The 24629-nt window shown below is 38.2% G+C and overlaps 2 protein-coding genes across 2 annotated transcripts; both read left to right on the forward strand.

Moving 5' to 3' along the window:
• The first annotated feature begins 224 nt into the window (after positions 1-224).
• On the forward strand, positions 225-1117 carry LOC132606704 (calcium-binding protein CAST-like). The gene has a single exon (XM_060320307.1). It carries the CDS (start codon positions 429-431, stop codon positions 1008-1010), a length of 582 nt encoding a protein of 193 aa, XP_060176290.1. The 5' UTR covers positions 225-428; the 3' UTR covers positions 1011-1117.
• Positions 1118-3573: 2456 nt separating this feature from the next.
• LOC132606705 (uncharacterized) lies at positions 3574-6872 on the forward strand. The gene is made up of 2 exons (XM_060320308.1): positions 3574-4627; positions 6218-6872. The coding sequence occupies exons 1-2, from the start codon at positions 4140-4142 to the stop codon at positions 6768-6770; spliced, it is 1041 nt and encodes a 346-aa protein (XP_060176291.1). The 5' UTR covers positions 3574-4139; the 3' UTR covers positions 6771-6872.
• Positions 6873-24629: the final 17757 nt, after the last annotated feature.

Raw genomic sequence — 24629 nt, forward strand, 5'->3', positions numbered from 1 at the left:
GATTTCTTAAAGAACACTTATTTTGAATCTACAAATATCCTCTTTTTTTCACCAAATATCATAATAAAGAAATCAATTTAAAAAATTTCACTATCAACATAGAAAGTCAGTATATACCAAAGTATACAGACGTCTACTTGTACGCGCTATTGCATAGCAGACAGGTCAAATGCGCGGTATCTTAATTAATAATCACGCCCACTCTCCATCATTTTTAATTTTAAACCCCGACATCCATACATCTTCTCACCTGTCAAAACCAACCTTCCCATACCCACACTGTAACTACTCCTCCTACTATATTTATTCACATCGTCATTTTCATACTCGTCTCAGTTTCTCCTTTCATTTCCTTCCAAAACTCGAAAAAAGAAGAAGTAATAATTCCTTATATATCCATCGATCGCTCTTTTATTTACTAAAACAAGATGGGATCGGTAACGGGAGAAAACAATGGGGTACTGGACCAATGTAAACAAAGCAAACTTAAGCCTTCATCGTCATCTTCCTTTCGTCTTCGTAGCCCGAGCCTGAACTCCATTCGTCTACGCAGGATCTTTGACGTGTTCGACAGAAACCACGACAGTTTAATCAGCGTAGACGAACTAAGTCAAGCACTCAACGTGTTAGGACTGGACGCGGATCTATCTGAGATCGAATCCATGGTGAAGTCATACATAAAACCAGAAAACACTGGTCTTAAGTTCGAAGATTTCGAGGTTTTACATCGGTCTTTTAATGATGTTTTCTTCGGGTCAAAATATGATGATCAAGATCCAGCACAGGATGAATCGGATCTGAAGGAAGCGTTTGATGTGTTTGATGAGAATGGTGATGGTTTTATATCGGCTAAGGAATTGCAAGTGGTGCTTGAGAAACTTGGATTGCCTGAAGGAAGTGAGATTGATAGAGTTGAGATGATGATTTCTTCAGTTGATCAAGATCATGATGGACGTGTTGACTTTTTTGAGTTTAAGGATATGATGCAAAGTGTTATGGTTCCTTCATAATTCCTGTTTTTTACTTGCTTTTTTTGTATTGGTTCTGTTGTTTCGTACTACTATATTTGTATCAGACATAATTATCGTAATTAATGTGAAAATTATGCATTGTTTAAGGGATTTGTCAATTCAGTTGAATCTTATTTTGATTATCAAGCGTTTGATGAAATTAATTTGATATGAAAAGAAAACTATTACTCCATCTGTACTAATTCATGTGACACAGTTAGGATTTCAAAAGTCGGAACTTCTTTATTTTGATCGTGAATTCTTACGATCTTTAAGTTTTTTTTTGAAAAATAGTAATCAATTAATATAGGTATTCTAGTAAAATACTCATCCAATCTTTAGAGTGGAGATGATTTCTTCAGTTGATCAGGATCATGATGGTCGTGTTGCTTTTTTTGAGTTTAAGGATATGATGCGTACTGTTATTGTTCCTTCATAATTTTTCAGTTTTACTATATGCGAGATTCTACTGTATTGGTTTTTGCTTGCTTTTTTTGTATTGGTTCTGCTGTTTCGTATACTATCTTTGTATCAGACATAGGTATCGTAATTAATTTGAAAATTATGCATTATCTGAGGGATTTGTTAATTCAGTTGATTTGAAAATTATGCATTATCTGAGGGATTTGTCAATTCAGTTGAATCTTATTTTGATAAAAAAAAAAATTATTGCTAACTAGTATACAATTTGTGACAATGTAAGGTGATGCTTAGGCAGAAGGGTCAAGATGGGTTGTGTGGACTTTTGTTTCTGAAATAGCTTGAATTCTACGCAGCAAGCACAAATAGAATAAGATGAGTGAAATATTTCCTAAATTGAGACCACTGTCGCAAACGCCGATCCAAAACTTGAAGTTTATGGGTTTCTATGACAACTTCTAGTTAATGTGCAATAATAATTACAAATATTTACAAATATTTATTGAATTTCCTTACATATACACAACTAATTGGACAAAAGCTACGGAGTTCCGTGAATCCGTGCATTGACCTCTAGATCAGCCACTGGCTGGTGGTAGCTACAACCGCTGAGACTCTGCATATCTGCTTATTGACTTGAACTACTGGGACATATCATACCGATTTAACAAACAAAATGCACTTGTGAGATAACTTGTGACAACTAAGTTAAACGGGCAATATTGGGATAGATTGTGACTTTTACACCTTTTGAGCGCTGATTTTCACGTTAAAGTTCATCTGTTTTTTTTATTTTATGCATGTTGTTTTCTTTACAATAACAAGTGAGAAACACAACAAGAACCAATTCTATTGGCTAATTTTTACAGGTTAATTAAGAGTGAGTTTAGACAAACTTTAATAACTCTCGAAAAATAGGTAAGGTCCAATTCACTACTCTTGTGTTGTATAGGTGCATAAAACAACAGAATTTAAAGTTTATAGAAGATTGAAGCTACTTGTATGACTTGGTCAATTGGACTAGATAGATGGTATTAAAACTACAGTAAAGTTTCTTCAATCCATTCATTACGTTAGTGCGCAATAAAAAGTTATTGCATTCAACTTGAGGCTGAGGGGAGTAGCTGCCTATCATTATACATAACAAAAAGTCCTCTTTTTTACTTTTCGTTATCGAGAGATGGAATTCTCTGACTATATATTTGCTAACTTTCAAAGTCTTAATTACAATAAGAAGCTATCGAGAAAACTCATGTTGGACTGCAAAAGTGAAAAGACTAGCGATCGAGAAAACTCATGTTGGACTGCAAAAGTGAAAAGATTACTGGCCACCCGGTGCACAAAGTATTTTGCATTTATATAATGTCCGTTGAAGAGCCACACTTGAAGAGGGTATAAAGTGGGCAACCTATACCTTGATGCGAGAATATATCACGAGCTGATTTCATAGCTCAAACCAAAGTTATATTGTCATATGAAGACAATTTTACTGTTGCTTCAAGGTTTTCTTTCTCACAAAACCAAAGAAAAAAAAAGCAGAATACATGACATACGGTTTCAACACAACTAAGGCATATTCCTTCCAATGGAGTATGAGTCATTCAACACAGAGACGCACACACAAAAGGTGCTAATAGTAATTAATTAGTTAATGGCTGTGGTCCAGAATGTTAGGCGGTAGCTAGAATGCCATTTTCAAGAGAAAAAAAATGCGATGAATGTCGTAGCTTCATTTGGACCATCCCATATATATAGCAAGAAAAAGAGGGGATTTATACTTGATTATTATTAGTTTTAAACAAATAAAGGCTGGTGATTCTAATTACACATTTTTTAGTCCACAAAACTCCACTGCTTTTCTGGGCGCAATTACACTATAGGTGCCAATGAATCCATAACGGTTAACTAGTAGTATTAGTAATTAAACTCTTTAGACTAATAACGTGGCAAGTGACATTTGTGTGGTTCTAGATGGTCAAATGAGTCCACTACATTGGAAGACCCTTTCAACTGAAACAATTAAACACATATGCCAAACTAAAAATTTTAAAAACAATACACTACCCTATATCATATTCTTAAACTACTCCATCGTAACTATCTGGCAAGCTGGATATATAATACTATTGTAACAATAACAAAACAATACACATATATTATAGGAGCTTAGTTATATATAATTTCATCAAAAGAAATTTTTACACCATCAAGTATCTTTACTTGTAGTGATAGATAATTTATCTTATTTTCAAAATTGCAAATTCCATAATTTAAAGAGGCTTACCAGTAGATATTACTAATTCTTTTGGGCTGATAGTGTAGTATAACATAAACTCTCTATATAATGTGCTACATTATATTTTCCTTGCGCCACCCGTCATTGGTGAAGAGTCCATTATAGCCCATGTACAGAGAGGTACTTAGTACCCATTCATATCCATGTGAGATCAGAGAATCAGAAAGAAAATATATTTGTTACTATAACAAGTCTACGTACTTCATATATTCCATTATACACCTAATTAATCGATCCGTCGGTGATCAGTAGACACTTTTACAGGTACCCACATGCTTGCAACTCACTAATATAATTCATCAAACTACTATATCTTTTTTTGGTACCGTCCAAATATTCTTCTTCGTCCACATCCAACTATATGTCTGCTAGCAAATAGAGATTATTGCAATTTGGGCTACCAGCTAGCTAGCATGCAGGACCAAAGAAGAAGTTTCTCATTCAATTCCTTTGATTTCAACTCTTCTAATAATAGCGGTACTCTCTTCTCTTCTGATGATGATGATTTTTCCGCTAGTAATTTCGTTATGTATGATACGGATGATGATGATGAAGGCGCGTACATTGAGATAAACCTTAATCCGAAGCCTACAAAAACATCGGTATTAGTCGATGATGAAGGTGTCAATATTAAGAGGAATTTTCATGTAGAGGAGAAGGATTCTAATTCTTCAGAGGTGGAGTTACGGATATCTTTTTCATCATCTGGAATTCCAACAACAGAGACAACGTCCTGTGGTACCACACAACATGCACAGGGTACAACGACGAGTAAGCCAAGGGGACGCCTTTTCGTTTCGTTGGCTCGCATTGTGAATGAGTTCATGGCTGCATCATCTGGAAAGACATCAAATTCAATAGAAACTAATAATGTTGACTGCACGGAGATGATACGCACCAGGTAAATCTTCTTGACCATGTCAAAATTGAGCTGCTTCTTTATTCAAACATCTTTTTTAAAAAAAAAAAAAAAAAAAAAAAAAATTCTATAGTATAGCCTGGTAAATGGTCAATGGTCTGCCTTAATTAATAAGTTTTGACGAGTACCGGCGGGGTGTTGGTAGAGGGAGAATAAATTGAAAAGTAAACCAAAGACCATAAGTTAGGACGCGTAAATCTATTGTATAATAAAGGTCGTGTAAAAGAATGCATATAAGAACATGCGACTATATGTCAACTTTTCTTTTTAGTCAACTTTAAAATGTATACTTTTCTATATTTAAGAATTTCTTAATTTTACTCCTAAGGTCTTATAGCCACAAAAATATCAAATAGCTACTAGCATAGTAAACACCACAAATTCTACGTAGGGGCGGATGGAGCTTTAATATATTTGGTTCATCTAAATCTATAGTACTTTTGATGCCGAGCATAAATTTATATGTAAATTTAGTGAATTGCAACAAATAATAGATTTGAACTCATAGATTCAAGAATATAATGGATCCAAAGCTACTCCCTCTGTTTAAAAATAAGTGGTATTTTTACTTATACATTTTCTTTCAAAATAAGTAGTGTTTCACATTATCAAGAAGGCATTAATGATGTTTTTCAAATTTTACCCTTATTTAAATAAAAGAAGTTTTATATAACCAAGAAACTACTAAAGAGCTACTCCCTCCGTTTCATAATAAGTGGGTATTTTATCTTATGCACACCCGGTCCCTTAAGAAAGTGTTCACTCCTAGAAAATTAGGAGTGTTTTTACTAACTTAACCCTAATTAAATACCTAGAAAAAGAAAAGCTACTTAATGATTCTTAATTATAAGGGTAATTTTGGAAGAATAAGATTAATTTCTTCTTGAAATCCTAAAGCACTACTTATTTTGAAACAAAATGAAAAGCCTAAAACACTATTTATTTAGAAACGACATGTGGGAGTACAATATAAAGGTAAGTTAGTAAAAATACATCTTACATTCTAGTAGTGTTCTTAAGGGGGTGTCAATGCGGGGGTGTCAATGCTAAAAACACTAACTTATTTTAAAATGGAGGAAATATGAGCCTTAAAGATTGAATCCGTATAGCTTAAATTCTAGAACATCTGGTTTTGTGGTTAACTTTTGTATGTGCTATATTTTATTTCTTGAACTTTTTATGCCCAATCAAATGTGCACTGTCATATACGGATGAATATAAGATCATTTCAAATTCAGAAAAACTACTTATTGCAAATGTGGGATATTAGTAACCTGAAAATTAAACCTAAAAATTAATGAATTACAGCAAAAATCATTTCACCTGTATAACAATAGTGCGAAATTACAATCTTGTTAGCCAAACGCGAAATGCATGTTATATGTCTCCAAAAATAGATGACTAATCTCTTATATATGCACTCTTAAATTCTAAATTTATGGTTGAAATCAAGATAGTGTACTGCTTTCTCGGAATTGATCGACAAAAGTAAGTTGACTTTTTTTAGTTCAAGCAAGAAGGACTGATATAATTGCAATAAGATGTATCAGGTGTTGATGTTGCATTTTGCAGGAAAGACTGCACGATGGTTGCTTCAAAGCGCAACGGCATTATGAACTTTATTGTAAAATTCAAGTACAAAAATATTCCATCCATGTTAGTCTCCATGGTGACACCCAAACCCAAAAACGGACAAATGCCCGCCAGACAACCGTTGTTACAACGATGTAGCAGCAGGTGCAGGAACCCGATGAACGACAATATGAAAATAAAAACTCGCAATCATTCTGATCTTCATCATTATCAAGATCTGAACCGCGAGAAATCAACATCATCATCTGTCGCAGGCATAATAAACTTTAAGGCAATGAAGGGAGTATTAGACGCTCTAATTGTCAGGACGAGTCGTTATTACCCGAGTGCAAGAACAGGTACATTATCCGCCAACAAGCACAATAAAAGTAAAAGTTGTCCAAGCTCTATTAAATCGTCACCAATGCATAGCAATATTGTTTGTGATGATGAAGTTAGAAGATTTTACTCGAGGGATAATTCTGTTCAGGCAGCCATTGCTCACTGTAAGAAATCGTTTGGCACCCAAGCTGAATTTGATTTTCATCTTTGAAAGAGCCATCTTAATTAGCCTTTTCTTGTTCTAGAGTTGATTCTTGTATATAATAAAAGGTTATGTAAATCCATATTGGCCAAGTTATTGGGCTTCTTTTCCCTTTTGCCGTGTTGATGTCGAACGACAAAATTAATACAATAATTTGCTACTCCATTAAAGATGAAATTTCAATTTATATATTTACACTGCCACAGCCCACACTGGTATAATACAAAGATTTTCCCACACTAACACGAGATTAATTACATGTTAGACTATATTGATAACCTGAAAAGCAAAGTAATAACATGAGACAATATTTTAGACTATATTGATTGTGTGAGAAAACTTTACCTATTGTAACAACATGAGACAATTCGTATATATAGTTTAAAAAGACTTTCCTATTGTAGAAGCTTTTCATCCTCCCACTCTTTGTCCATCAAATGGACTCACTAAATCATTTCTCCTCCATTCTGTTTCATTCCAATATTTCTCAATGACATCAATGTGGCAAATCTGAAGAGACTTGTAGACGATATTGTTGCAATTGTCGCATTAATTTCTTTATTTCTTCTTATTGTGATACCAGTAGGACTAGCCATCAACAATTCATATGATTTAGACATTTTTTTATGATTATATCATTACAATACTATCGTCGTACAAAACTGTTGAAGCTAGCTAATTAATGAAGCTAACTAAGTGGGTGTGAATGAAAAATGGAGAGAAAATGAAATTTAAAGCAAATTCCTTTTTGCAAAGGAGCTTTGTCCTACATAGGTGGTGGAAAGGAAAATAAGTGCGCTTAAATAGAGAAGCATCTTCTAGCTCTTAAAGAGTTGAGAAGAGGGACTCCCCTCGCACCGTCGTCGCTCGACTTCGGCTTCGGATTCGGTCAAATAGTAAAGCATTGGATATGCTACAAAAAGTAAAGCATATCGATTTTTGGTGTACAAATCAGAAAATCCTGACATTCATACCAATACGATAATAGAATTAGATAATACTGAATTTTTTGAAACTATTTATCCGTATAAAGGGAAATGTGAGTCATCTGGCCAAGGATCTAAACGACCTCGGGAAGGCGTGGTAAATGTCAAAGGACTTCTGCATACTTTGGATAAGATTTTCTACATTTTTGTTGGAAAATGAGCCTCAAAATTTTAAAGAAGCTATGACTTCTAAGGAAGCTCAATGGAAAGAGGCAGTCAATATGTAATCGAATCCATATTAAACAACCATACATGGGAGTTGGTTGATCTTCCACCCGGGAACAAACCTTTAGATTCCAAATGGATATTCAAAAGGAAGATGAAAGATGATGGTACTATTGACAAATATAAGGCAAGACTTGTTGTTAAAGGATTCAGACAACGAGAAGGTCTTGATTATTTTGACTCATACTCACCGGTAACAAGAATAACATTATTCATGCGTTAATAGCTTTAACCGCAGTGTATGATATTGAAATCCATCAAATGGACTTTAAGATAGCTTTCTTAAATAGAGATTTAGATGAAGAAACCTACATGGAACAACCCAAAGGGCTTGAAGTTCTCGGGAAAGAAAAGAAAGTATCTTGTTAAGTCTCTTTACGGACTAAAACAAGCACCCAAACAATGGCATGCCAAATTTGACCAAACGATGTAGGCTAATGGATTCAAGATTAATGAGTGTGATAAATGTGTTTATATTAAGAACACTCTGAATCATATAGTCATTGTTTGTCTGTATGCTAATGATATGTTGATAATGAGTGAAGACATTGCTGACATAAATTCCACTAAGCGTATGCTAGCTAGCAAATTCAATATTAAAGCTAAGACTTAGTAGTTGCTGACTTAATTTTAGGAATTAAGATTCATAGACTTCTCAAGGTCTAGCACTGTCTCAGTCTCATTACATTGAAAGATTACTTGAGAAGTTCAAGTATTTAGATTTCAAAACAGCAAAAAATTCAATTGATGTAAACCTTGCTCTTGCAAAAAACAAAGGTGAAAGTGAGTATCAATTGGACTATGTTAGGGTATTGGGAAGTTTAATATACATCATGAACTTTACGCGACTAGATATAGCTTGTGTCATAAGTAAACTAAGTTGGCACACGATTAATCCCAATCAAACGCATTGGATGGCAATGAAACGAGTTCTTGGATATTTAAAACATACCCAAAATTTCACCTTGCATTACAATAAATATCTCGTAGTTATTGAAGGATACAGTGATGTGAATTGGATCCTTGGATCAACAAAATCTAAATCCATAAATGGATATACATTCACTATTGGTGGAGGAGCGGTGTCAAGGAAGTCATCCAAACAGATGTATATTGCTCGCTTTACAATGGAGTCTGAGTTCATAGCTCTAGATAAAGCCGGTGAAGAAAACGAATGGCTCCCGAATTTTTTAGAAGATATTCCTTTCTGGCCTAAACCTGTGGTTAGGGGTGTACGTGGACCGGGTTGGTTCGGGTTTTTTAAAGACCAAACCAAACCAATTGCATCGGGTTTTTAAATCTATAAGCCAAACCAAACCAACAAAAGTCGGGTTTTTCAACCTTGGGTTTTCTCGGTTTTTTCGGTTTTTTCGGGTTTTTTCCGGTAAAGTCTTCATACAAAACATATAACTTATACTTCAAATATTTCTTTAGTCCTAGTAAGAAACAACGATCTAATTAAGATATTTATTAAGAAAATAACACAAAGCGTGATGAGAGATGACATTGTACTAAAATATTCAACGAAAAAAATTAATGAAATTGCATAAAATAAAATTATCATAATCTAAAAGTACTAAGTCATGCTACAATAAATACAACTAATTTATAAGGCATGTAAAAAATGATCATAATCTATTGAGAGAACAATTGAGAGAACAGAAAAGTGAATTGAGAATGAGAAAGAAAGAGAGCTTGTTTGCATTAATGAAAATTGATTACAATGAGAGCAAGCGGTGTCGAGGGGGAGAGACACCAGTACAGAGAATTGATTGCTTGCTTGAAAGTTTTGATTGTTTGATCCCCCCTAATAATGCTTTAAAAATAAAAACCCAAGTCATAGAGCTAGACATGGTTTTGCTAGAGAAACACAACCAAAATTACATAAAGTAAACTACTCTATAATTACAACAAAAGAGACCTAACTAGGGCAGGTCCATGTGCACCCTCGGTCGGGGCACTGTCATACGCGCAAGGCACGGTGCGCGCGCGCACTGGGGCGCGGGCGCTAGGTGCTGGGCGCTGGCACTGTAGCTGGGCTGCACTGACATTGGGCGCTGGGCACGCGTTGGGGCACGGCCAGCACAGGGGCGCGCGCGAGGGAAATTGATGGGGCGACATAGGCAGAAGCAACCTTGTCACTTGGGGCGTCCGAGACCACGGGGCCGTCCATGGCGCTAGGTGCTGAGAGGCTTGCCATGGCGCCATGGGGCGCGCCCAAGGGGTCATGGGGCATGGCTGGAAAGCCGCCCATGACATTCTCCCCCACCTGAGTTGGCGACGTCCTCGGCGCCTTGTTTGCAAGATAGTCATCGATCAGGTGCTTGTAGGCTTTGAGGCTGGTGCCTCTCTCCCATGTATTCTCTTCGGCATCACATCCCAACCATTTCACCAGGAACTCTTGGTGATCTTTTCTTGAGGCATGTATGACTCGATCGTTGAGGATGGCTTCTACTATCTTTTTTCCGGTTGCTTGTGGGCCTCGGATACTGGGTATTGTGAGCTGGCTGCGTGAAGGATCTTCTTTGTCTTCTCGAAAAGGCTTTAGAAGACTGACATGAAACACAGGATGAATCTTCCACCAAGCTGGGGTATCCACCCGGTATGCTACCTTCCCAATGCGCCTCTCAATGGACAGAGGGCCAATGTATTTTTGCAACAGGCGGGGGTCATGGACCCCTGCAAATAGGTATCTCTTTGGGATCTTCACCATCACCTTGTCCCCAACCTGATATTCCACAAAGCGGCGATTTTGATCTGCATGCCTCTTCATCCGCTTTTGTGCCTTCACTAGATAGCTCCGCACTATCTCTAAATTCTGCTTCCATTCTTTCGAGAAGCTAGCTGCTCGTGGAGATTTGGCCATGTTTGGGGCATTCACAGTGTGTGGGAGTAGCGGTTGCTGCCCGGTAACAATTTCAAAAGCGCTCCTGTTTGTGCTAGAGCTCTTTTGTGAGTTGAAACACAGTTGGGCCGCATCCAATAGCTTCACCCAATTCTTCTGCGAGCCGGTAACAAAGTGCCGCAAGTATTCCTCCAACATGCCATTGAACCGCTCCGTCTGGCCATCGGATTGTGGGTGAAAACTTGAGCTGTGACTCAATTTAGACCCCAAGCACTTAAAGAGCTGGGTCCAAAAGTTGCTAGTGAAGCGAGAGTCACGATCGCTAACAATATCCTTGGGCAGACCCCAATATTTGACAACATGGGTGAAGAAGAGTCGAGCTGTCTCCTCTGCTGATATATACTTGGGTGCTGAAATGAAAGTAGCATATTTGGAAAACCGATCAACCACGACCAAGATAGTCGTGAGATCTCCAACCTTGGGCAAGCCGGTGATGAAATCCAATGAGACGCTTTCCCAAGGCCTCTTTGGGACAGGTAATGGCTCCAACAGGCCCGCTTGCGTCAAGCGATCGGACTTGTCTTTCTGGCATACTAGGCAAGTCTTCACATACTGAGCGACATCATCTGCCATCTGAGGCCAATAATATGCACGGCGTAGCAGTGCCATGGTACGCTCTTCTCCCGGGTGGCCTGCCCATAGAGTATCGTGACATTCCATTAGGAGAGTTCTCCGCAAATCTCCTCCTTTAGGAACATAAAGGCGGTTTCCTTTTGCCTTCAAGAACCCGTCCTCCATGTAGAACTGGCGAGTTTTCCCTTGACCTGCTAGGTCGACCAAGTACTGTGCCGAAGGGTCTTTGCTGAGAAGATCCTGGATTTGATCTTTTATGGTGGTAGCTACTTCGCTCCCCCTGAGGGTGGCGAGCAAGCATACCGATGCTAGGTCGGCCCTTCGGCTAAGTGCATCCGCAACATGGTTGGTCTTCCCACTTCGGTATTCCAGATTGAAGTGAAATTCCGCTAGGAGCTCCTGCCATCTGGCCTGGCGGCCATTTAGACTTGGCTGGGTCATGAAGTGACTGACAGCCGTGTTATCCGTCTTCACCACAAATGGGGATCCCAGAAGATAGTGCCTCCAAAGGCGCAAGCAGTGGACAACAGCCAATAATTCTTTCTCGTGAGCCGCATAGCGCCGTTCTGCATCCTTCAACTTTCTACTCTCGTAGGCCACCGGGTGCCCCTCTTGTAGCAAGACTCCGCCCAAGGCGTAGTCGGAGGCATCCGTTTCCACCTCGAAAGGTTTAGTCAAATCAGGCAAGGCCAAGACAGGGCTACTAGACATAGCCGCTTTTAGTGAATTGAAAGCGTCTGCTCTCTTTGGCGACCAATCCCAAGGTGTGATCTTCTTGAGGAGTTCCGTCAGTGGTAATGCAATGAGGGAGTAGTCCTTGACGAACCGCCGATAAAAGTTGCATAGGCCAAGGAAAGCCCTCACGGCATGGATATCCTTGGGTGGTGGCCAATCTGTGATAGCCCTGATCTTTTGTTGGTCCATCTTGATGCGACCTTCTTCAACAACATGCCCGAGGAAGTCAATCTGTTTTTGGGCAAAAGAGCATTTGGACAGCTTTACGTATAATTCATGCTCTCGCAACCGAGTTAGGACTTTCCTCAGGTGCTCCAGGTGTTCGCCTAACGTTTTGCTGTACACCACAATGTCGTCCAGGTATACTACCACAAATTCGTCAATGTATTCTCGAAAGACCTGGTTCATTAGGGTGCAAAACGTGGCCGGAGCATTGGTCAAGCCGAACGGCATGACCAGGAAGTCGAACGAGCCATATCTGGTTACACATGTCGTCTTGGACTCGTCTCCTTCAGCAATGCGGACTTGCCAATAACCTGTCTTCAGGTCTACTTTGGTGAACACTGTGGCTCCGCCCAGTCTATCAAACAAGTCCGCCATTAGTGGTATGGGATACTTGTTCTTCACGGTGATCTTGTTGAGAGCTCGATAGTCAACACAGAGCCTTAGGGTACCGTCATGTTTCTTTTGGAATAGTACAGGTGACCCATAAGGTGATTTGGAGGGAACGATGATCCCCGTGTCCAGCATCTCCGTCAATTGTCTCCGAAGCTCGGTGAGTTCGGGTTGTGACATTCTGTAGGGTGCGCGGGCAGGTGGCTTCGCGCCGGGCACCAATTCAATTTCATGATCGACCGTCCGCCTAGGCGGGAGTCGCTTCGGCATGTCTTGTGGCATGACATCCTCAAACTCCTTCATGAGCTCCTTCACAGGCGTTGGAATAGGGCCTGAAGAAGACTCAATCTCTTCATTGCAAAGGGTAGCCAGGAACGTGGGTTCTTGTCGGTGGACCCCCTTCTTCAGTTGCAATGCAGAGATATTTCCTGATGCCATCTTTATGGTTGTGCACGGGACAATGCAAGGTTTGGCCCCGTTTGCTCCCATCATCAGAAGCATGTTCGCATAGGGTATGGGAATGATGTTAGTTTGCCTCATGAATTCCAACCCCACTATCAAGTCGAAATCGTCAATGATCACAACCCGCAAGTCGAACTTGCCTTCATAAGGACCCATCTTTACCGGCACTCCTTTGGCTATTCCGCCCACCAATTGGGGTGGCGAGTTGATAGCTTTGACACGACCCTTACCCTTTCCAACAACTAGACCAAGGCGTTCTACTTCTGTGGTGGCCAAGTAGTTGTGCGTAGCGCCTGTGTCTATCATGGCCTTAATAGGCTTGCCATTTACTCTCAAGTCGACAAACATCAGGGTCTTCTCCTTTCTGGGAGGAGGCCCGTTGCCTGTCTTTGCTTTTCCCTTCTTGGCCGTTGAGTTTGGGTCTTTCTTTTTGCATATGCCGGCACTGGTGCCTTCTACAGCATTGGAAATGGAACAAACAAGTGCATTGAAGGCACCTATTGGTTCTGTCTGATCCGCATCATCCTCATCATCCGTCCCATCATCCAAAATTTGATGGGCGTTCATCTGTGCCTGTGGGCATTCATTGTTCCAATGTGGTCCGCCGCAATGACGACACCCTGAGGGGGGCTTCCGCCCCCGATCATTATTATGAGATGCAGCACTATTGCTGCTTGAGGAAGAACCTTTTGATTTGGTCGCACTACGATCTCCCCCACTTCTGCTGGGGCCAGCATTGTAGGATTGGCCCCCTTTGAATCCCCCACGGGCTGGTGGTTGAGGTTTATCCTTTCGAGCATCCACTTGATAGTCACTGAGGCATTCCGCGGCTTGGATGGCCTTGGGCAAGGTATCCACCCTCTGTCTTTGTATTTCCATGCGGGCATAGGGTTTCAAGCCTTCCATGAACGTGAAAAGTTTGTCCTTGTCGCCCATGTCCCTTATGTTCAGCATGAGGGCAGAGAACTCGCGGACATAATCTCGGACTGACTTCGTTTGCCTGAGCTCCCGAAGTTTCCTCCGTGCATTATACTCGACGTTCTCGGGGAAGAACTGTAAGCGGATGGCTGCTTTTAGTTCTTCCCATGTCTCAAGAGCATCCTCGCCTGCTTTTATGGCTTCATATTTAACACGCCACCAGAGTTTGGCGTCGCCTTGTAGATACATGGCAGCAGTTGCGACCTTCTTTGGCTCTTCCAGTTCGCCCACAGCGTCAAAGTACTGCTCGATGTCAAAGATAAAATTTTCCACTTCTTTGGCATTTCGAGAACCCTGGTAGGGCTATGGTTCAGGAATCTTGAGTTTCTGGGGTGCCAGGGCAATGTTTGCCGCGCCCCCAATGGGATTGCCCCCTCCTCGGAGTAGGCCTTGTAAGGCAGCATTGACAACATTGATCTGATTAGTCAAATTGTCGATGGTTACTTGCATGGCAGTCAGTCGATCTGCCTCCTGAGTCCTATGGGCTAGGTCCTCATCTCTTTGTGTGGCGGCCGCCTGTGCGGCTGCATCAGTGTCAGTAGCAATGTTTACAATGTCTTGTTCGGCCTGCCGCATCCTGCGGTCCAGGTCCTCCACCCTTTCAGGCACGGGTCGAAATCTGTTGACCGCCGTTTCCAAAACCAAGAGGCGGTCTCCATGGTTCACCATGGTCAGAAAATGATGACAATAGCAACGTGTTCCCTCGTCCGATGTCGAGCCTAAGCTCTGATACCAACTGTTACGCGGCGCCTTCCTGAGACTTCTTGGAAGGGCGACGTAAGGCTAAGCAACCGAAGATTCCAAAGTTGCTATCCGCCAACCGGGGTCCCCTCCGCACGCTAGACGAGACTGTCAGTGCCGTGCGGGAAAACCAATGTCAGGAACAATTGAGAGAACAGAAAAGTGAATTGAGAATGAGAAAGAAAGAGAGCTTGTTTGCATTAATGAAAATTGATTACAATGAGAGCAAGCGGTGTCGAGGGGGAGAGACACCAGTACAGAGAATTGATTGCTTGCTTGAAAGTTTTGATTGTTTGATCCCCCCTAATAATGCTTTAAAAATAAAAACCCAAGTCATAGAGCTAGACATGGTTTTGCTAGAGAAACACAACCAAAATTACATAAAGTAAACTACTCTATAATTACAACAAAAGAGACCTAACTAGGGCAGGTCCATGTGCACCCTCGGTCGGGGCACTGTCATACGCGCAAGGCACGGTGCGCGCGCGCACTGGGGCGCGGGCGCTAGGTGCTGGGCGCTGGCACTGTAGCTGGGCTGCACTGACATTGGGCGCTGGGCACGCGTTGGGGCACGGCCAGCACAGGGGCGCGCGCGAGGGAAATTGATGGGGCGACATAGGCAGAAGCAACCTTGTCACTTGGGGCGTCCGAGACCACGGGGCCGTCCATGGCGCTAGGTGCTGAGAGGCTTGCCATGGCGCCATGGGGCGCGCCCAAGGGGTCATGGGGCATGGCTGGAAAGCCGCCCATGACAGACTATATGTCAACTTTTCTTTTTAGTCAACTTTAAAATGTATACTTTTCTATATTTAAGAATTTCTTAATTTTACTCCTAAGGTCTTATAGCCACAAAAATATCAAATAGCTACTAGCATAGTAAACACCACAAATTCTACGTAGGGGCGGATGGAGCTTTAATATATTTGGTTCATCTAAATCTATAGTACTTTTGATGCCGAGCATAAATTTATATGTAAATTTAGTGAATTGCAACAAATAATAGATTTGAACTCATAGATTCAAGAATATAATGGATCCAAAGCTACTCCCTCTGTTTAAAAATAAGTGGTATTTTTACTTATACATTTTCTTTCAAAATAAGTAGTGTTTCACATTATCAAGAAGGCATTAATGATGTTTTTCAAATTTTACCCTTATTTAAATAAAAGAAGTTTTATATAACCAAGAAACTACTAAAGAGCTACTCCCTCCGTTTCATAATAAGTGGGTATTTTATCTTATGCACACCCGGTCCCTTAAGAAAGTGTTCACTCCTAGAAAATTAGGAGTGTTTTTACTAACTTAACCCTAATTAAATACCTAGAAAAAGAAAAGCTACTTAATGATTCTTAATTATAAGGGTAATTTTGGAAGAATAAGATTAATTTCTTCTTGAAATCCTAAAGCACTACTTATTTTGAAACAAAATGAAAAGCCTAAAACACTATTTATTTAGAAACGACATGTGGGAGTACAATATAAAGGTAAGTTAGTAAAAATACATCTTACATTCTAGTAGTGTTCTTAAGGGGGTGTCAATGCGGGGGTGTCAATGCTAAAAACACTAACTTATTTTAAAATGGAGGAAATATGAGCCTTAAAGATTGAATCCGTATAGCTTAAATTCTAGAACATCTGGTTTTGTGGTTAACTTTTGTATGTGCTATATTTTATTTCTTGAACTTTTTATGCCCAATCAAATGTGCACTGTCATATACGGATGAATATAAGATCATTTCAAATTCAGAAAAACTACTTATTGCAAATGTGGGATATTAGTAACCTGAAAATTAAACCTAAAAATTAATGAATTACAGCAAAAATCATTTCACCTGTATAACAATAGTGCGAAATTACAATCTTGTTAGCCAAACGCGAAATGCATGTTATATGTCTCCAAAAATAGATGACTAATCTCTTATATATGCACTCTTAAATTCTAAATTTATGGTTGAAATCAAGATAGTGTACTGCTTTCTCGGAATTGATCGACAAAAGTAAGTTGACTTTTTTTAGTTCAAGCAAGAAGGACTGATATAATTGCAATAAGATGTATCAGGTGTTGATGTTGCATTTTGCAGGAAAGACTGCACGATGGTTGCTTCAAAGCGCAACGGCATTATGAACTTTATTGTAAAATTCAAGTACAAAAATATTCCATCCATGTTAGTCTCCATGGTGACACCCAAACCCAAAAACGGACAAATGCCCGCCAGACAACCGTTGTTACAACGATGTAGCAGCAGGTGCAGGAACCCGATGAACGACAATATGAAAATAAAAACTCGCAATCATTCTGATCTTCATCATTATCAAGATCTGAACCGCGAGAAATCAACATCATCATCTGTCGCAGGCATAATAAACTTTAAGGCAATGAAGGGAGTATTAGACGCTCTAATTGTCAGGACGAGTCGTTATTACCCGAGTGCAAGAACAGGTACATTATCCGCCAACAAGCACAATAAAAGTAAAAGTTGTCCAAGCTCTATTAAATCGTCACCAATGCATAGCAATATTGTTTGTGATGATGAAGTTAGAAGATTTTACTCGAGGGATAATTCTGTTCAGGCAGCCATTGCTCACTGTAAGAAATCGTTTGGCACCCAAGCTGAATTTGATTTTCATCTTTGAAAGAGCCATCTTAATTAGCCTTTTCTTGTTCTAGAGTTGATTCTTGTATATAATAAAAGGTTATGTAAATCCATATTGGCCAAGTTATTGGGCTTCTTTTCCCTTTTGCCGTGTTGATGTCGAACGACAAAATTAATACAATAATTTGCTACTCCATTAAAGATGAAATTTCAATTTATATATTTACACTGCCACAGCCCACACTGGTATAATACAAAGATTTTCCCACACTAACACGAGATTAATTACATGTTAGACTATATTGATAACCTGAAAAGCAAAGTAATAACATGAGACAATATTTTAGACTATATTGATTGTGTGAGAAAACTTTACCTATTGTAACAACATGAGACAATTCGTATATATAGTTTAAAAAGACTTTCCTATTGTAGAAGCTTTTCATCCTCCCACTCTTTGTCCATCAAATGGACTCACTAAATCATTTCTCCTCCATTCTGTTTCATTCCAATATTTCTCAATGACATCAATGTGGCAAATCTGAAGAGACTTGTAGACGATATTGTTGCAATTGTCGCATTAATTTCTTTATTTCTTCTTATTGTGATACCAGTAGGACTAGCCATCAACAATTCATATGATTTAGACATTTTTTTATGATTATATCATTACAATACTATCGTCGTACAAAACTGTTGAAGCTAGCTAATTAATGAAGCTAACTAAGTGGGTGTGAATGAAAAATGGAGAGAAAATGAAATTTAAAGCAAATTCCTTTTTGCAAAGGAGCTTTGTCCTACATAGGTGGTGGAAAGGAAAATAAGTGCGCTTAAATAGAGAAGCATCTTCTAGCTCTTAAAGAGTTGAGAAGAGGGACTCCCCTCGCACCGTCGTCGCTCGACTTCGGCTTCGGATTCGGTCAAATAGTAAAGCATTGGATATGCTACAAAAAGTAAAGCATATCGATTTTTGGTGTACAAATCAGAAAATCCTGACATTCATACCAATACGATAATAGAATTAGATAATACTGAATTTTTTGAAACTATTTATCCGTATAAAGGGAAATGTGAGTCATCTGGCCAAGGATCTAAACGACCTCGGGAAGGCGTGGTAAATGTCAAAGGACTTCTGCATACTTTGGATAAGATTTTCTACATTTTTGTTGGAAAATGAGCCTCAAAATTTTAAAGAAGCTATGACTTCTAAGGAAGCTCAATGGAAAGAGGCAGTCAATATGTAATCGAATCCATATTAAACAACCATACATGGGAGTTGGTTGATCTTCCACCCGGGAACAAACCTTTAGATTCCAAATGGATATTCAAAAGGAAGATGAAAGATGATGGTACTATTGACAAATATAAGGCAAGACTTGTTGTTAAAGGATTCAGACAACGAGAAGGTCTTGATTATTTTGACTCATACTCACCGGTAACAAGAATAACATTATTCATGCGTTAATAGCTTTAACCGCAGTGTATGATATTGAAATCCATCAAATGGACTTTAAGATAGCTTTCTTAAATAGAGATTTAGATGAAGAAACCTACATGGAACAACCCAAAGGGCTTGAAGTTCTCGGGAAAGAAAAGAAAGTATCTTGTTAAGTCTCTTTACGGACTAAAACAAGCACCCAAACAATGGCATGCCAAATTTGACCAAACGATGTAGGCTAATGGATTCAAGATTAATGAGTGTGATAAATGTGTTTATATTAAGAACACTCTGAATCATATAGTCATTGTTTGTCTGTATGCTAATGATATGTTGATAATGAGTGAAGACATTGCTGACATAAATTCCACTAAGCGTATGCTAGCTAGCAAATTCAATATTAAAGCTAAGACTTAGTAGTTGCTGACTTAATTTTAGGAATTAAGATTCATAGACTTCTCAAGGTCTAGCACTGTCTCAGTCTCATTACATTGAAAGATTACTTGAGAAGTTCAAGTATTTAGATTTCAAAACAGCAAAAAATTCAATTGATGTAAACCTTGCTCTTGCAAAAAACAAAGGTGAAAGTGAGTATCAATTGGACTATGTTAGGGTATTGGGAAGTTTAATATACATCATGAACTTTACGCGACTAGATATAGCTTGTGTCATAAGTAAACTAAGTTGGCACACGATTAATCCCAATCAAACGCATTGGATGGCAATGAAACGAGTTCTTGGATATTTAAAACATACCCAAAATTTCACCTTGCATTACAATAAATATCTCGTAGTTATTGAAGGATACAGTGATGTGAATTGGATCCTTGGATCAACAAAATCTAAATCCATAAATGGATATACATTCACTATTGGTGGAGGAGCGGTGTCAAGGAAGTCATCCAAACAGATGTATATTGCTCGCTTTACAATGGAGTCTGAGTTCATAGCTCTAGATAAAGCCGGTGAAGAAAACGAATGGCTCCCGAATTTTTTAGAAGATATTCCTTTCTGGCCTAAACCTGTGGTTAGGGGTGTACGTGGACCGGGTTGGTTCGGGTTTTTTAAAGACCAAACCAAACCAATTGCATCGGGTTTTTAAATCTATAAGCCAAACCAAACCAACAAAAGTCGGGTTTTTCAACCTTGGGTTTTCTCGGTTTTTTCGGTTTTTTCGGGTTTTTCGGGTTTTTTCCGGTAAAGTCTTCATACAAAACATATAACTTATACTTCAAATATTTCTTTAGTCCTAGTAAGAAACAACGATCTAATTAAGATATTTATTAAGAAAATAACACAAAGCGTGATGAGAGATGACATTGTACTAAAATATTCAACGAAAAAAATTAATGAAATTGCATAAAATAAAATTATCATAATCTAAAAGTACTAAGTCATGCTACAATAAATACAACTAATTTATAAGGCATGTAAAAAATGATCATAATCTAAAAGTACTAAGTCATGCTAAAATAAGTACGGCTACTAAGTATTAATTACATGACTCAATATTAAAGAAAAAAAATTAAATTAAGTTATGCATTTTCACTTTCTAAACTAATATAAAACTAAAGAATAGATATCAAAATTATTGTCATTCCGGTGTTAGATATGAATTTCTTTTGTTAGCATTAGTATTGATTTGATTTTTGTTGAGTTTTATTTGAGTTACTAATATCATTGGGCTATAAAACTTATTAAACCATTCAAAAGTCTAATTCCAAGCTTGAAATAATATGTTAAAAGACAAAAAATTATGAAAAAGTTAAAGAAACATTTATAAATTACATTATAAATAAATAGTTCTATGTATAAAATGTGTTTGAAATTTTATAAATGTAATGTCGGGTTGGTTTAATTCGGTTTGACTTTTTTTAGTTAAAACCAAACCTAACCAATAGTGTTCGGATTTTTCTTTTTAAACCAAACCAAGTCAAACCAAACCACTAGTCGGGGTTTTTTCTCGGTTTGGTTCGGATTATCGGTTTGGTGCGGTTTGTCGGTTTGCTTTGTACACCCCTACCTGTGGCACCTATATGCACACATTGTGATAGCCAAGCAGCAATAGGAAAGGCAGGGAGTGTTACGTATAACGGGAAATCTTATCACAGGAGACACAATGTCGTTCGACAACTACTCTCTAGTGGAGTTATCACAATTGACTATGTAAAGTCAAGAGATAACGTGTCGAATCCACTTGCAAAATTCCTAACTAGAGAGGTTGTTGAAAGATCATCGAGGGGAATGGGTTTAAGTCCTAGGACATGTAATCACGCCGGTAACTCTACCAAGTAGACTGGAGATTCTAAGAGCTAGGTTCAAAGAGATCAAACAAAGTTATGGATGACGGTTCAACATTGTCAAATAACTCAACCTATTCTCATGATGAAAACAATGTTCAGAAACAAGAATAAAGCATTAAGGCTTTTTAACGAGTTAATAAAGCTTAAGCTTTTTAATGGTTTCTAAGTTTGGCAAGTATGACCAGATAGTGTATCACAGGATGACACGTTTAGGAATCACCTATGTGAGTGTGAAGTGTAAGCCGCTTCAAGGAGTATGTTAGGTAAAGGCCCATGCTCTACGCACTCATGAAACCAGGCAGTGTTCATAGCTGAAACGAACACAACAGTAAGAATCAAATAGAGTTAAATGATTAATTGTGTGACTTATGTTGTCTAGGTATGCACCAAATTCGATGGTCCAAAGATATCAATACTACCGATTGACCAAGTCTATCTGATATATGTTCACTATGGAAAGTTCAAAGGAAACCTGCTTATCTAGATGCAATTAATCCTTGCTTATGAATTACACAATTTTTCATGCATGCATGTTTTTCATCGTATAGCCATTCTCCATTCATGTAGGAGATTGTTGAAGCTAGCTAATGAATAAAGCCAGCTAAGTGGGTGTGAATGAGAAATGGAGATAAAATGAGATTTAAAGCAAAGTCCTTTTTGGAAAGGAGCTTTGTCGCACATAGGTGGTGGAAAAAAAAGTGTGCTAAAATAGAGAAGCAATTCTTTTAGCTCTTAAAGAGTTGAGAAGAGGGACTCCTCTCGTGCTGTCATCGTCGCTCGGCTCGGCTTCGGCTTGGATTTGGATTTAGATTTGGTCAAATGATTTGATTGATAATCTTTTTACACCAAATTTATTTTATTCATTTTTTCATTTCTAATATTTTTCTGCGCTAAACCAATGGACATTTCTGTTTTCTGAAAAGGCATGGCCTTTTTCGAATAGACACCATACCTATTCTGAACAGGTATTTCACTCAAACAATAAAAACCGAGTCAGTGTCTTGTGTGATTTTTCGCTTGAGTTCGCGTGAAGTCATAGGCGTTTGAGGTACCGCTACTTCTTTGATAGGTTTTTTCATTTTGTCATGCGAGGAAGTAATCCATAACCTCGGGTGCTTGAGGGGATTAAATTCCTTAAGGATACACAGTAAATTCTGTGGTCTCGGATACTGTTTTTGTCGTTTTGTTTTCTCGGTTTAAATATTGTTTCGTTGTTTGAATATTATTTTACTAATGACATTTATTGTTTTGAGCAAAGTTTGGATACCAAAAACGTAGTAGGGATCTAGTAGCTCAGTTGGTTGGCTACCTGAATTTTCACCTTATTGGTGAGGGTTCGAATCCCCACGTTGTAATCCCCTTCCCCTACCCCTATGTAGTAAAAAAGTTTAAGAAAAAAAAAGGTCCAAATCATATTCAGAGTTCGAAGTGCCTAAATCAGTTCACTAACGTGGGTTTTACACATGTTTGTCGTCTATGTTCCATCCTCCTCACATGCTGTTCTGGTGAATTTTGTTTCTCAAAATATCTAATATTCACTTTATTGTCAAGAAAGCAACTTTGAATGTGTGTTTTTGTTACCTTGGGTGTGGTGTTCGGAGACCAAACGCTTGGACCATAATAAAGGGTTCAGTGTGATTTACTGTTTCTTAATTATTTCAAATCTGTTACGGGGGTGGGAAGGGACTCTTGCTATGAGGAGCAATCGGGTTCAATGCCTTTTAATTATATATATATATATATATTAATAAATTACATAGTAGTTAGCTCAGATCCGATCCTCAAATGACACAGTACGTAACATATCAATTGCTCAACATTACTTTCAGGCTCATTCAACTAAAGTTAAGGACATATCACAGATATGAGCAATAAAGCTTTCAAAATAAACTAGTAAAATCGAAGTAGTCAAGAACTCGAGTCAGCTGGCCTGAATCTGCACCATGAATTGATTGTAATTCGGAAGTTTGCACTCTAGAACATAAGCAATTCAAATGCAGGGCCTATTATGCAAAACAGTAAGTTTAATCCAAAATCATGAAAGTTAAAGAGCGAAAAAGACAAAAGTGAAGCTAATTAAGGTGCATGAAACTTTCTATCAAACAAATGAATGGCTGTGAGGGTGCATATGTGAGGCAAAATCATGAGGGTGCATCTGTTAAGCTATATAGTTGGACTAATTTCAAATACCAAAAAAAAAAAAAAAGAGTAATTTTGACTTATGCTATTTAAATTTGTTGAGATTAATCACCAATATATTGTTAGGAAGTTCTTATGGAAAATACTGGATCACGAACCTTGTCAGAAAAACTTGATCACGAACCTTGCAAGAAATTCTTAAAAACTTGAGGCATGTCAATTAAGACACTGTCCTTAAAGATATTTTATCTTTCACCCGGTGTGCTTGTATCCCCAGAATTCAACAAGCTCTTCTAGTACCAAACTAGGAGCTAGAATCTAACAAAAATTTCACAAAGTAGAAAACCTAGTACACTATAATAATTCAACAAGCTCTTCTAGTACCAAACTAGAAGCTAAAATCTAACAAAGATTTCACAAAGTAGAAAACCTAGCACACTATGATAAGGAAAACTATGTTTTTGTATATCTCACACATCAAAGAAAATGACTTAAGTATATATAGGTTGAGAGAGGGGACAAATATTATGAATATAATAAAGACCACTGATTATCATCCTTCTAGATATTGACCGAGCATGTGACATCTAACATCTAACTCTTGTATGAACGGATGATACGGTAAAAACATATTAACTAGATATATCTTTATCAATAGACTAAATAAACCTTCACTAGATGTTATTAGCAATAGAATGATTACAATGACTAGATATATCATTATCAATAGACTAATAGCCTGTTTGGCTAAGCTTCTAAAAATAACCTATTTTAAAAAGTACTTTTTTAAAAAATACTTTTGGCTAAAAGCAGTTTGTGTTTGGTCAATTAATTTAAAAAGTACTTTTGAGTTGCAATTAGTGTTTGGCCAAACTTTTAAAAAGTGCTTCAATGTGTATTTTTCTCAAAAGTACTTTTCAAAAAAGTGTTTTTGGGCAAAAACTATTTTTTTAGCTTCTGCAAAACTGTTTCTCCTACTTCTCAAAAGCACTTATTTTTTCCCAAAAGCTTGGCCAAACACCTCACTTTTTTTAAAATAAGTACTTTTTCAATAAGTACTTTTAGAGGGAAAATAAGCTTGGCCAAATAGGCTATAAATAAACCTTCACTAGATGTTATTAGCAATAGAATGATTACAATAAGCAATATCAATAGCTAAATTAAGTGACCAAAT

Source organism: Lycium barbarum, chromosome 8, assembly GCF_019175385.1.
Source record: "Lycium barbarum isolate Lr01 chromosome 8, ASM1917538v2, whole genome shotgun sequence".
Taxonomy (NCBI): domain Eukaryota; kingdom Viridiplantae; phylum Streptophyta; class Magnoliopsida; order Solanales; family Solanaceae; genus Lycium; species Lycium barbarum.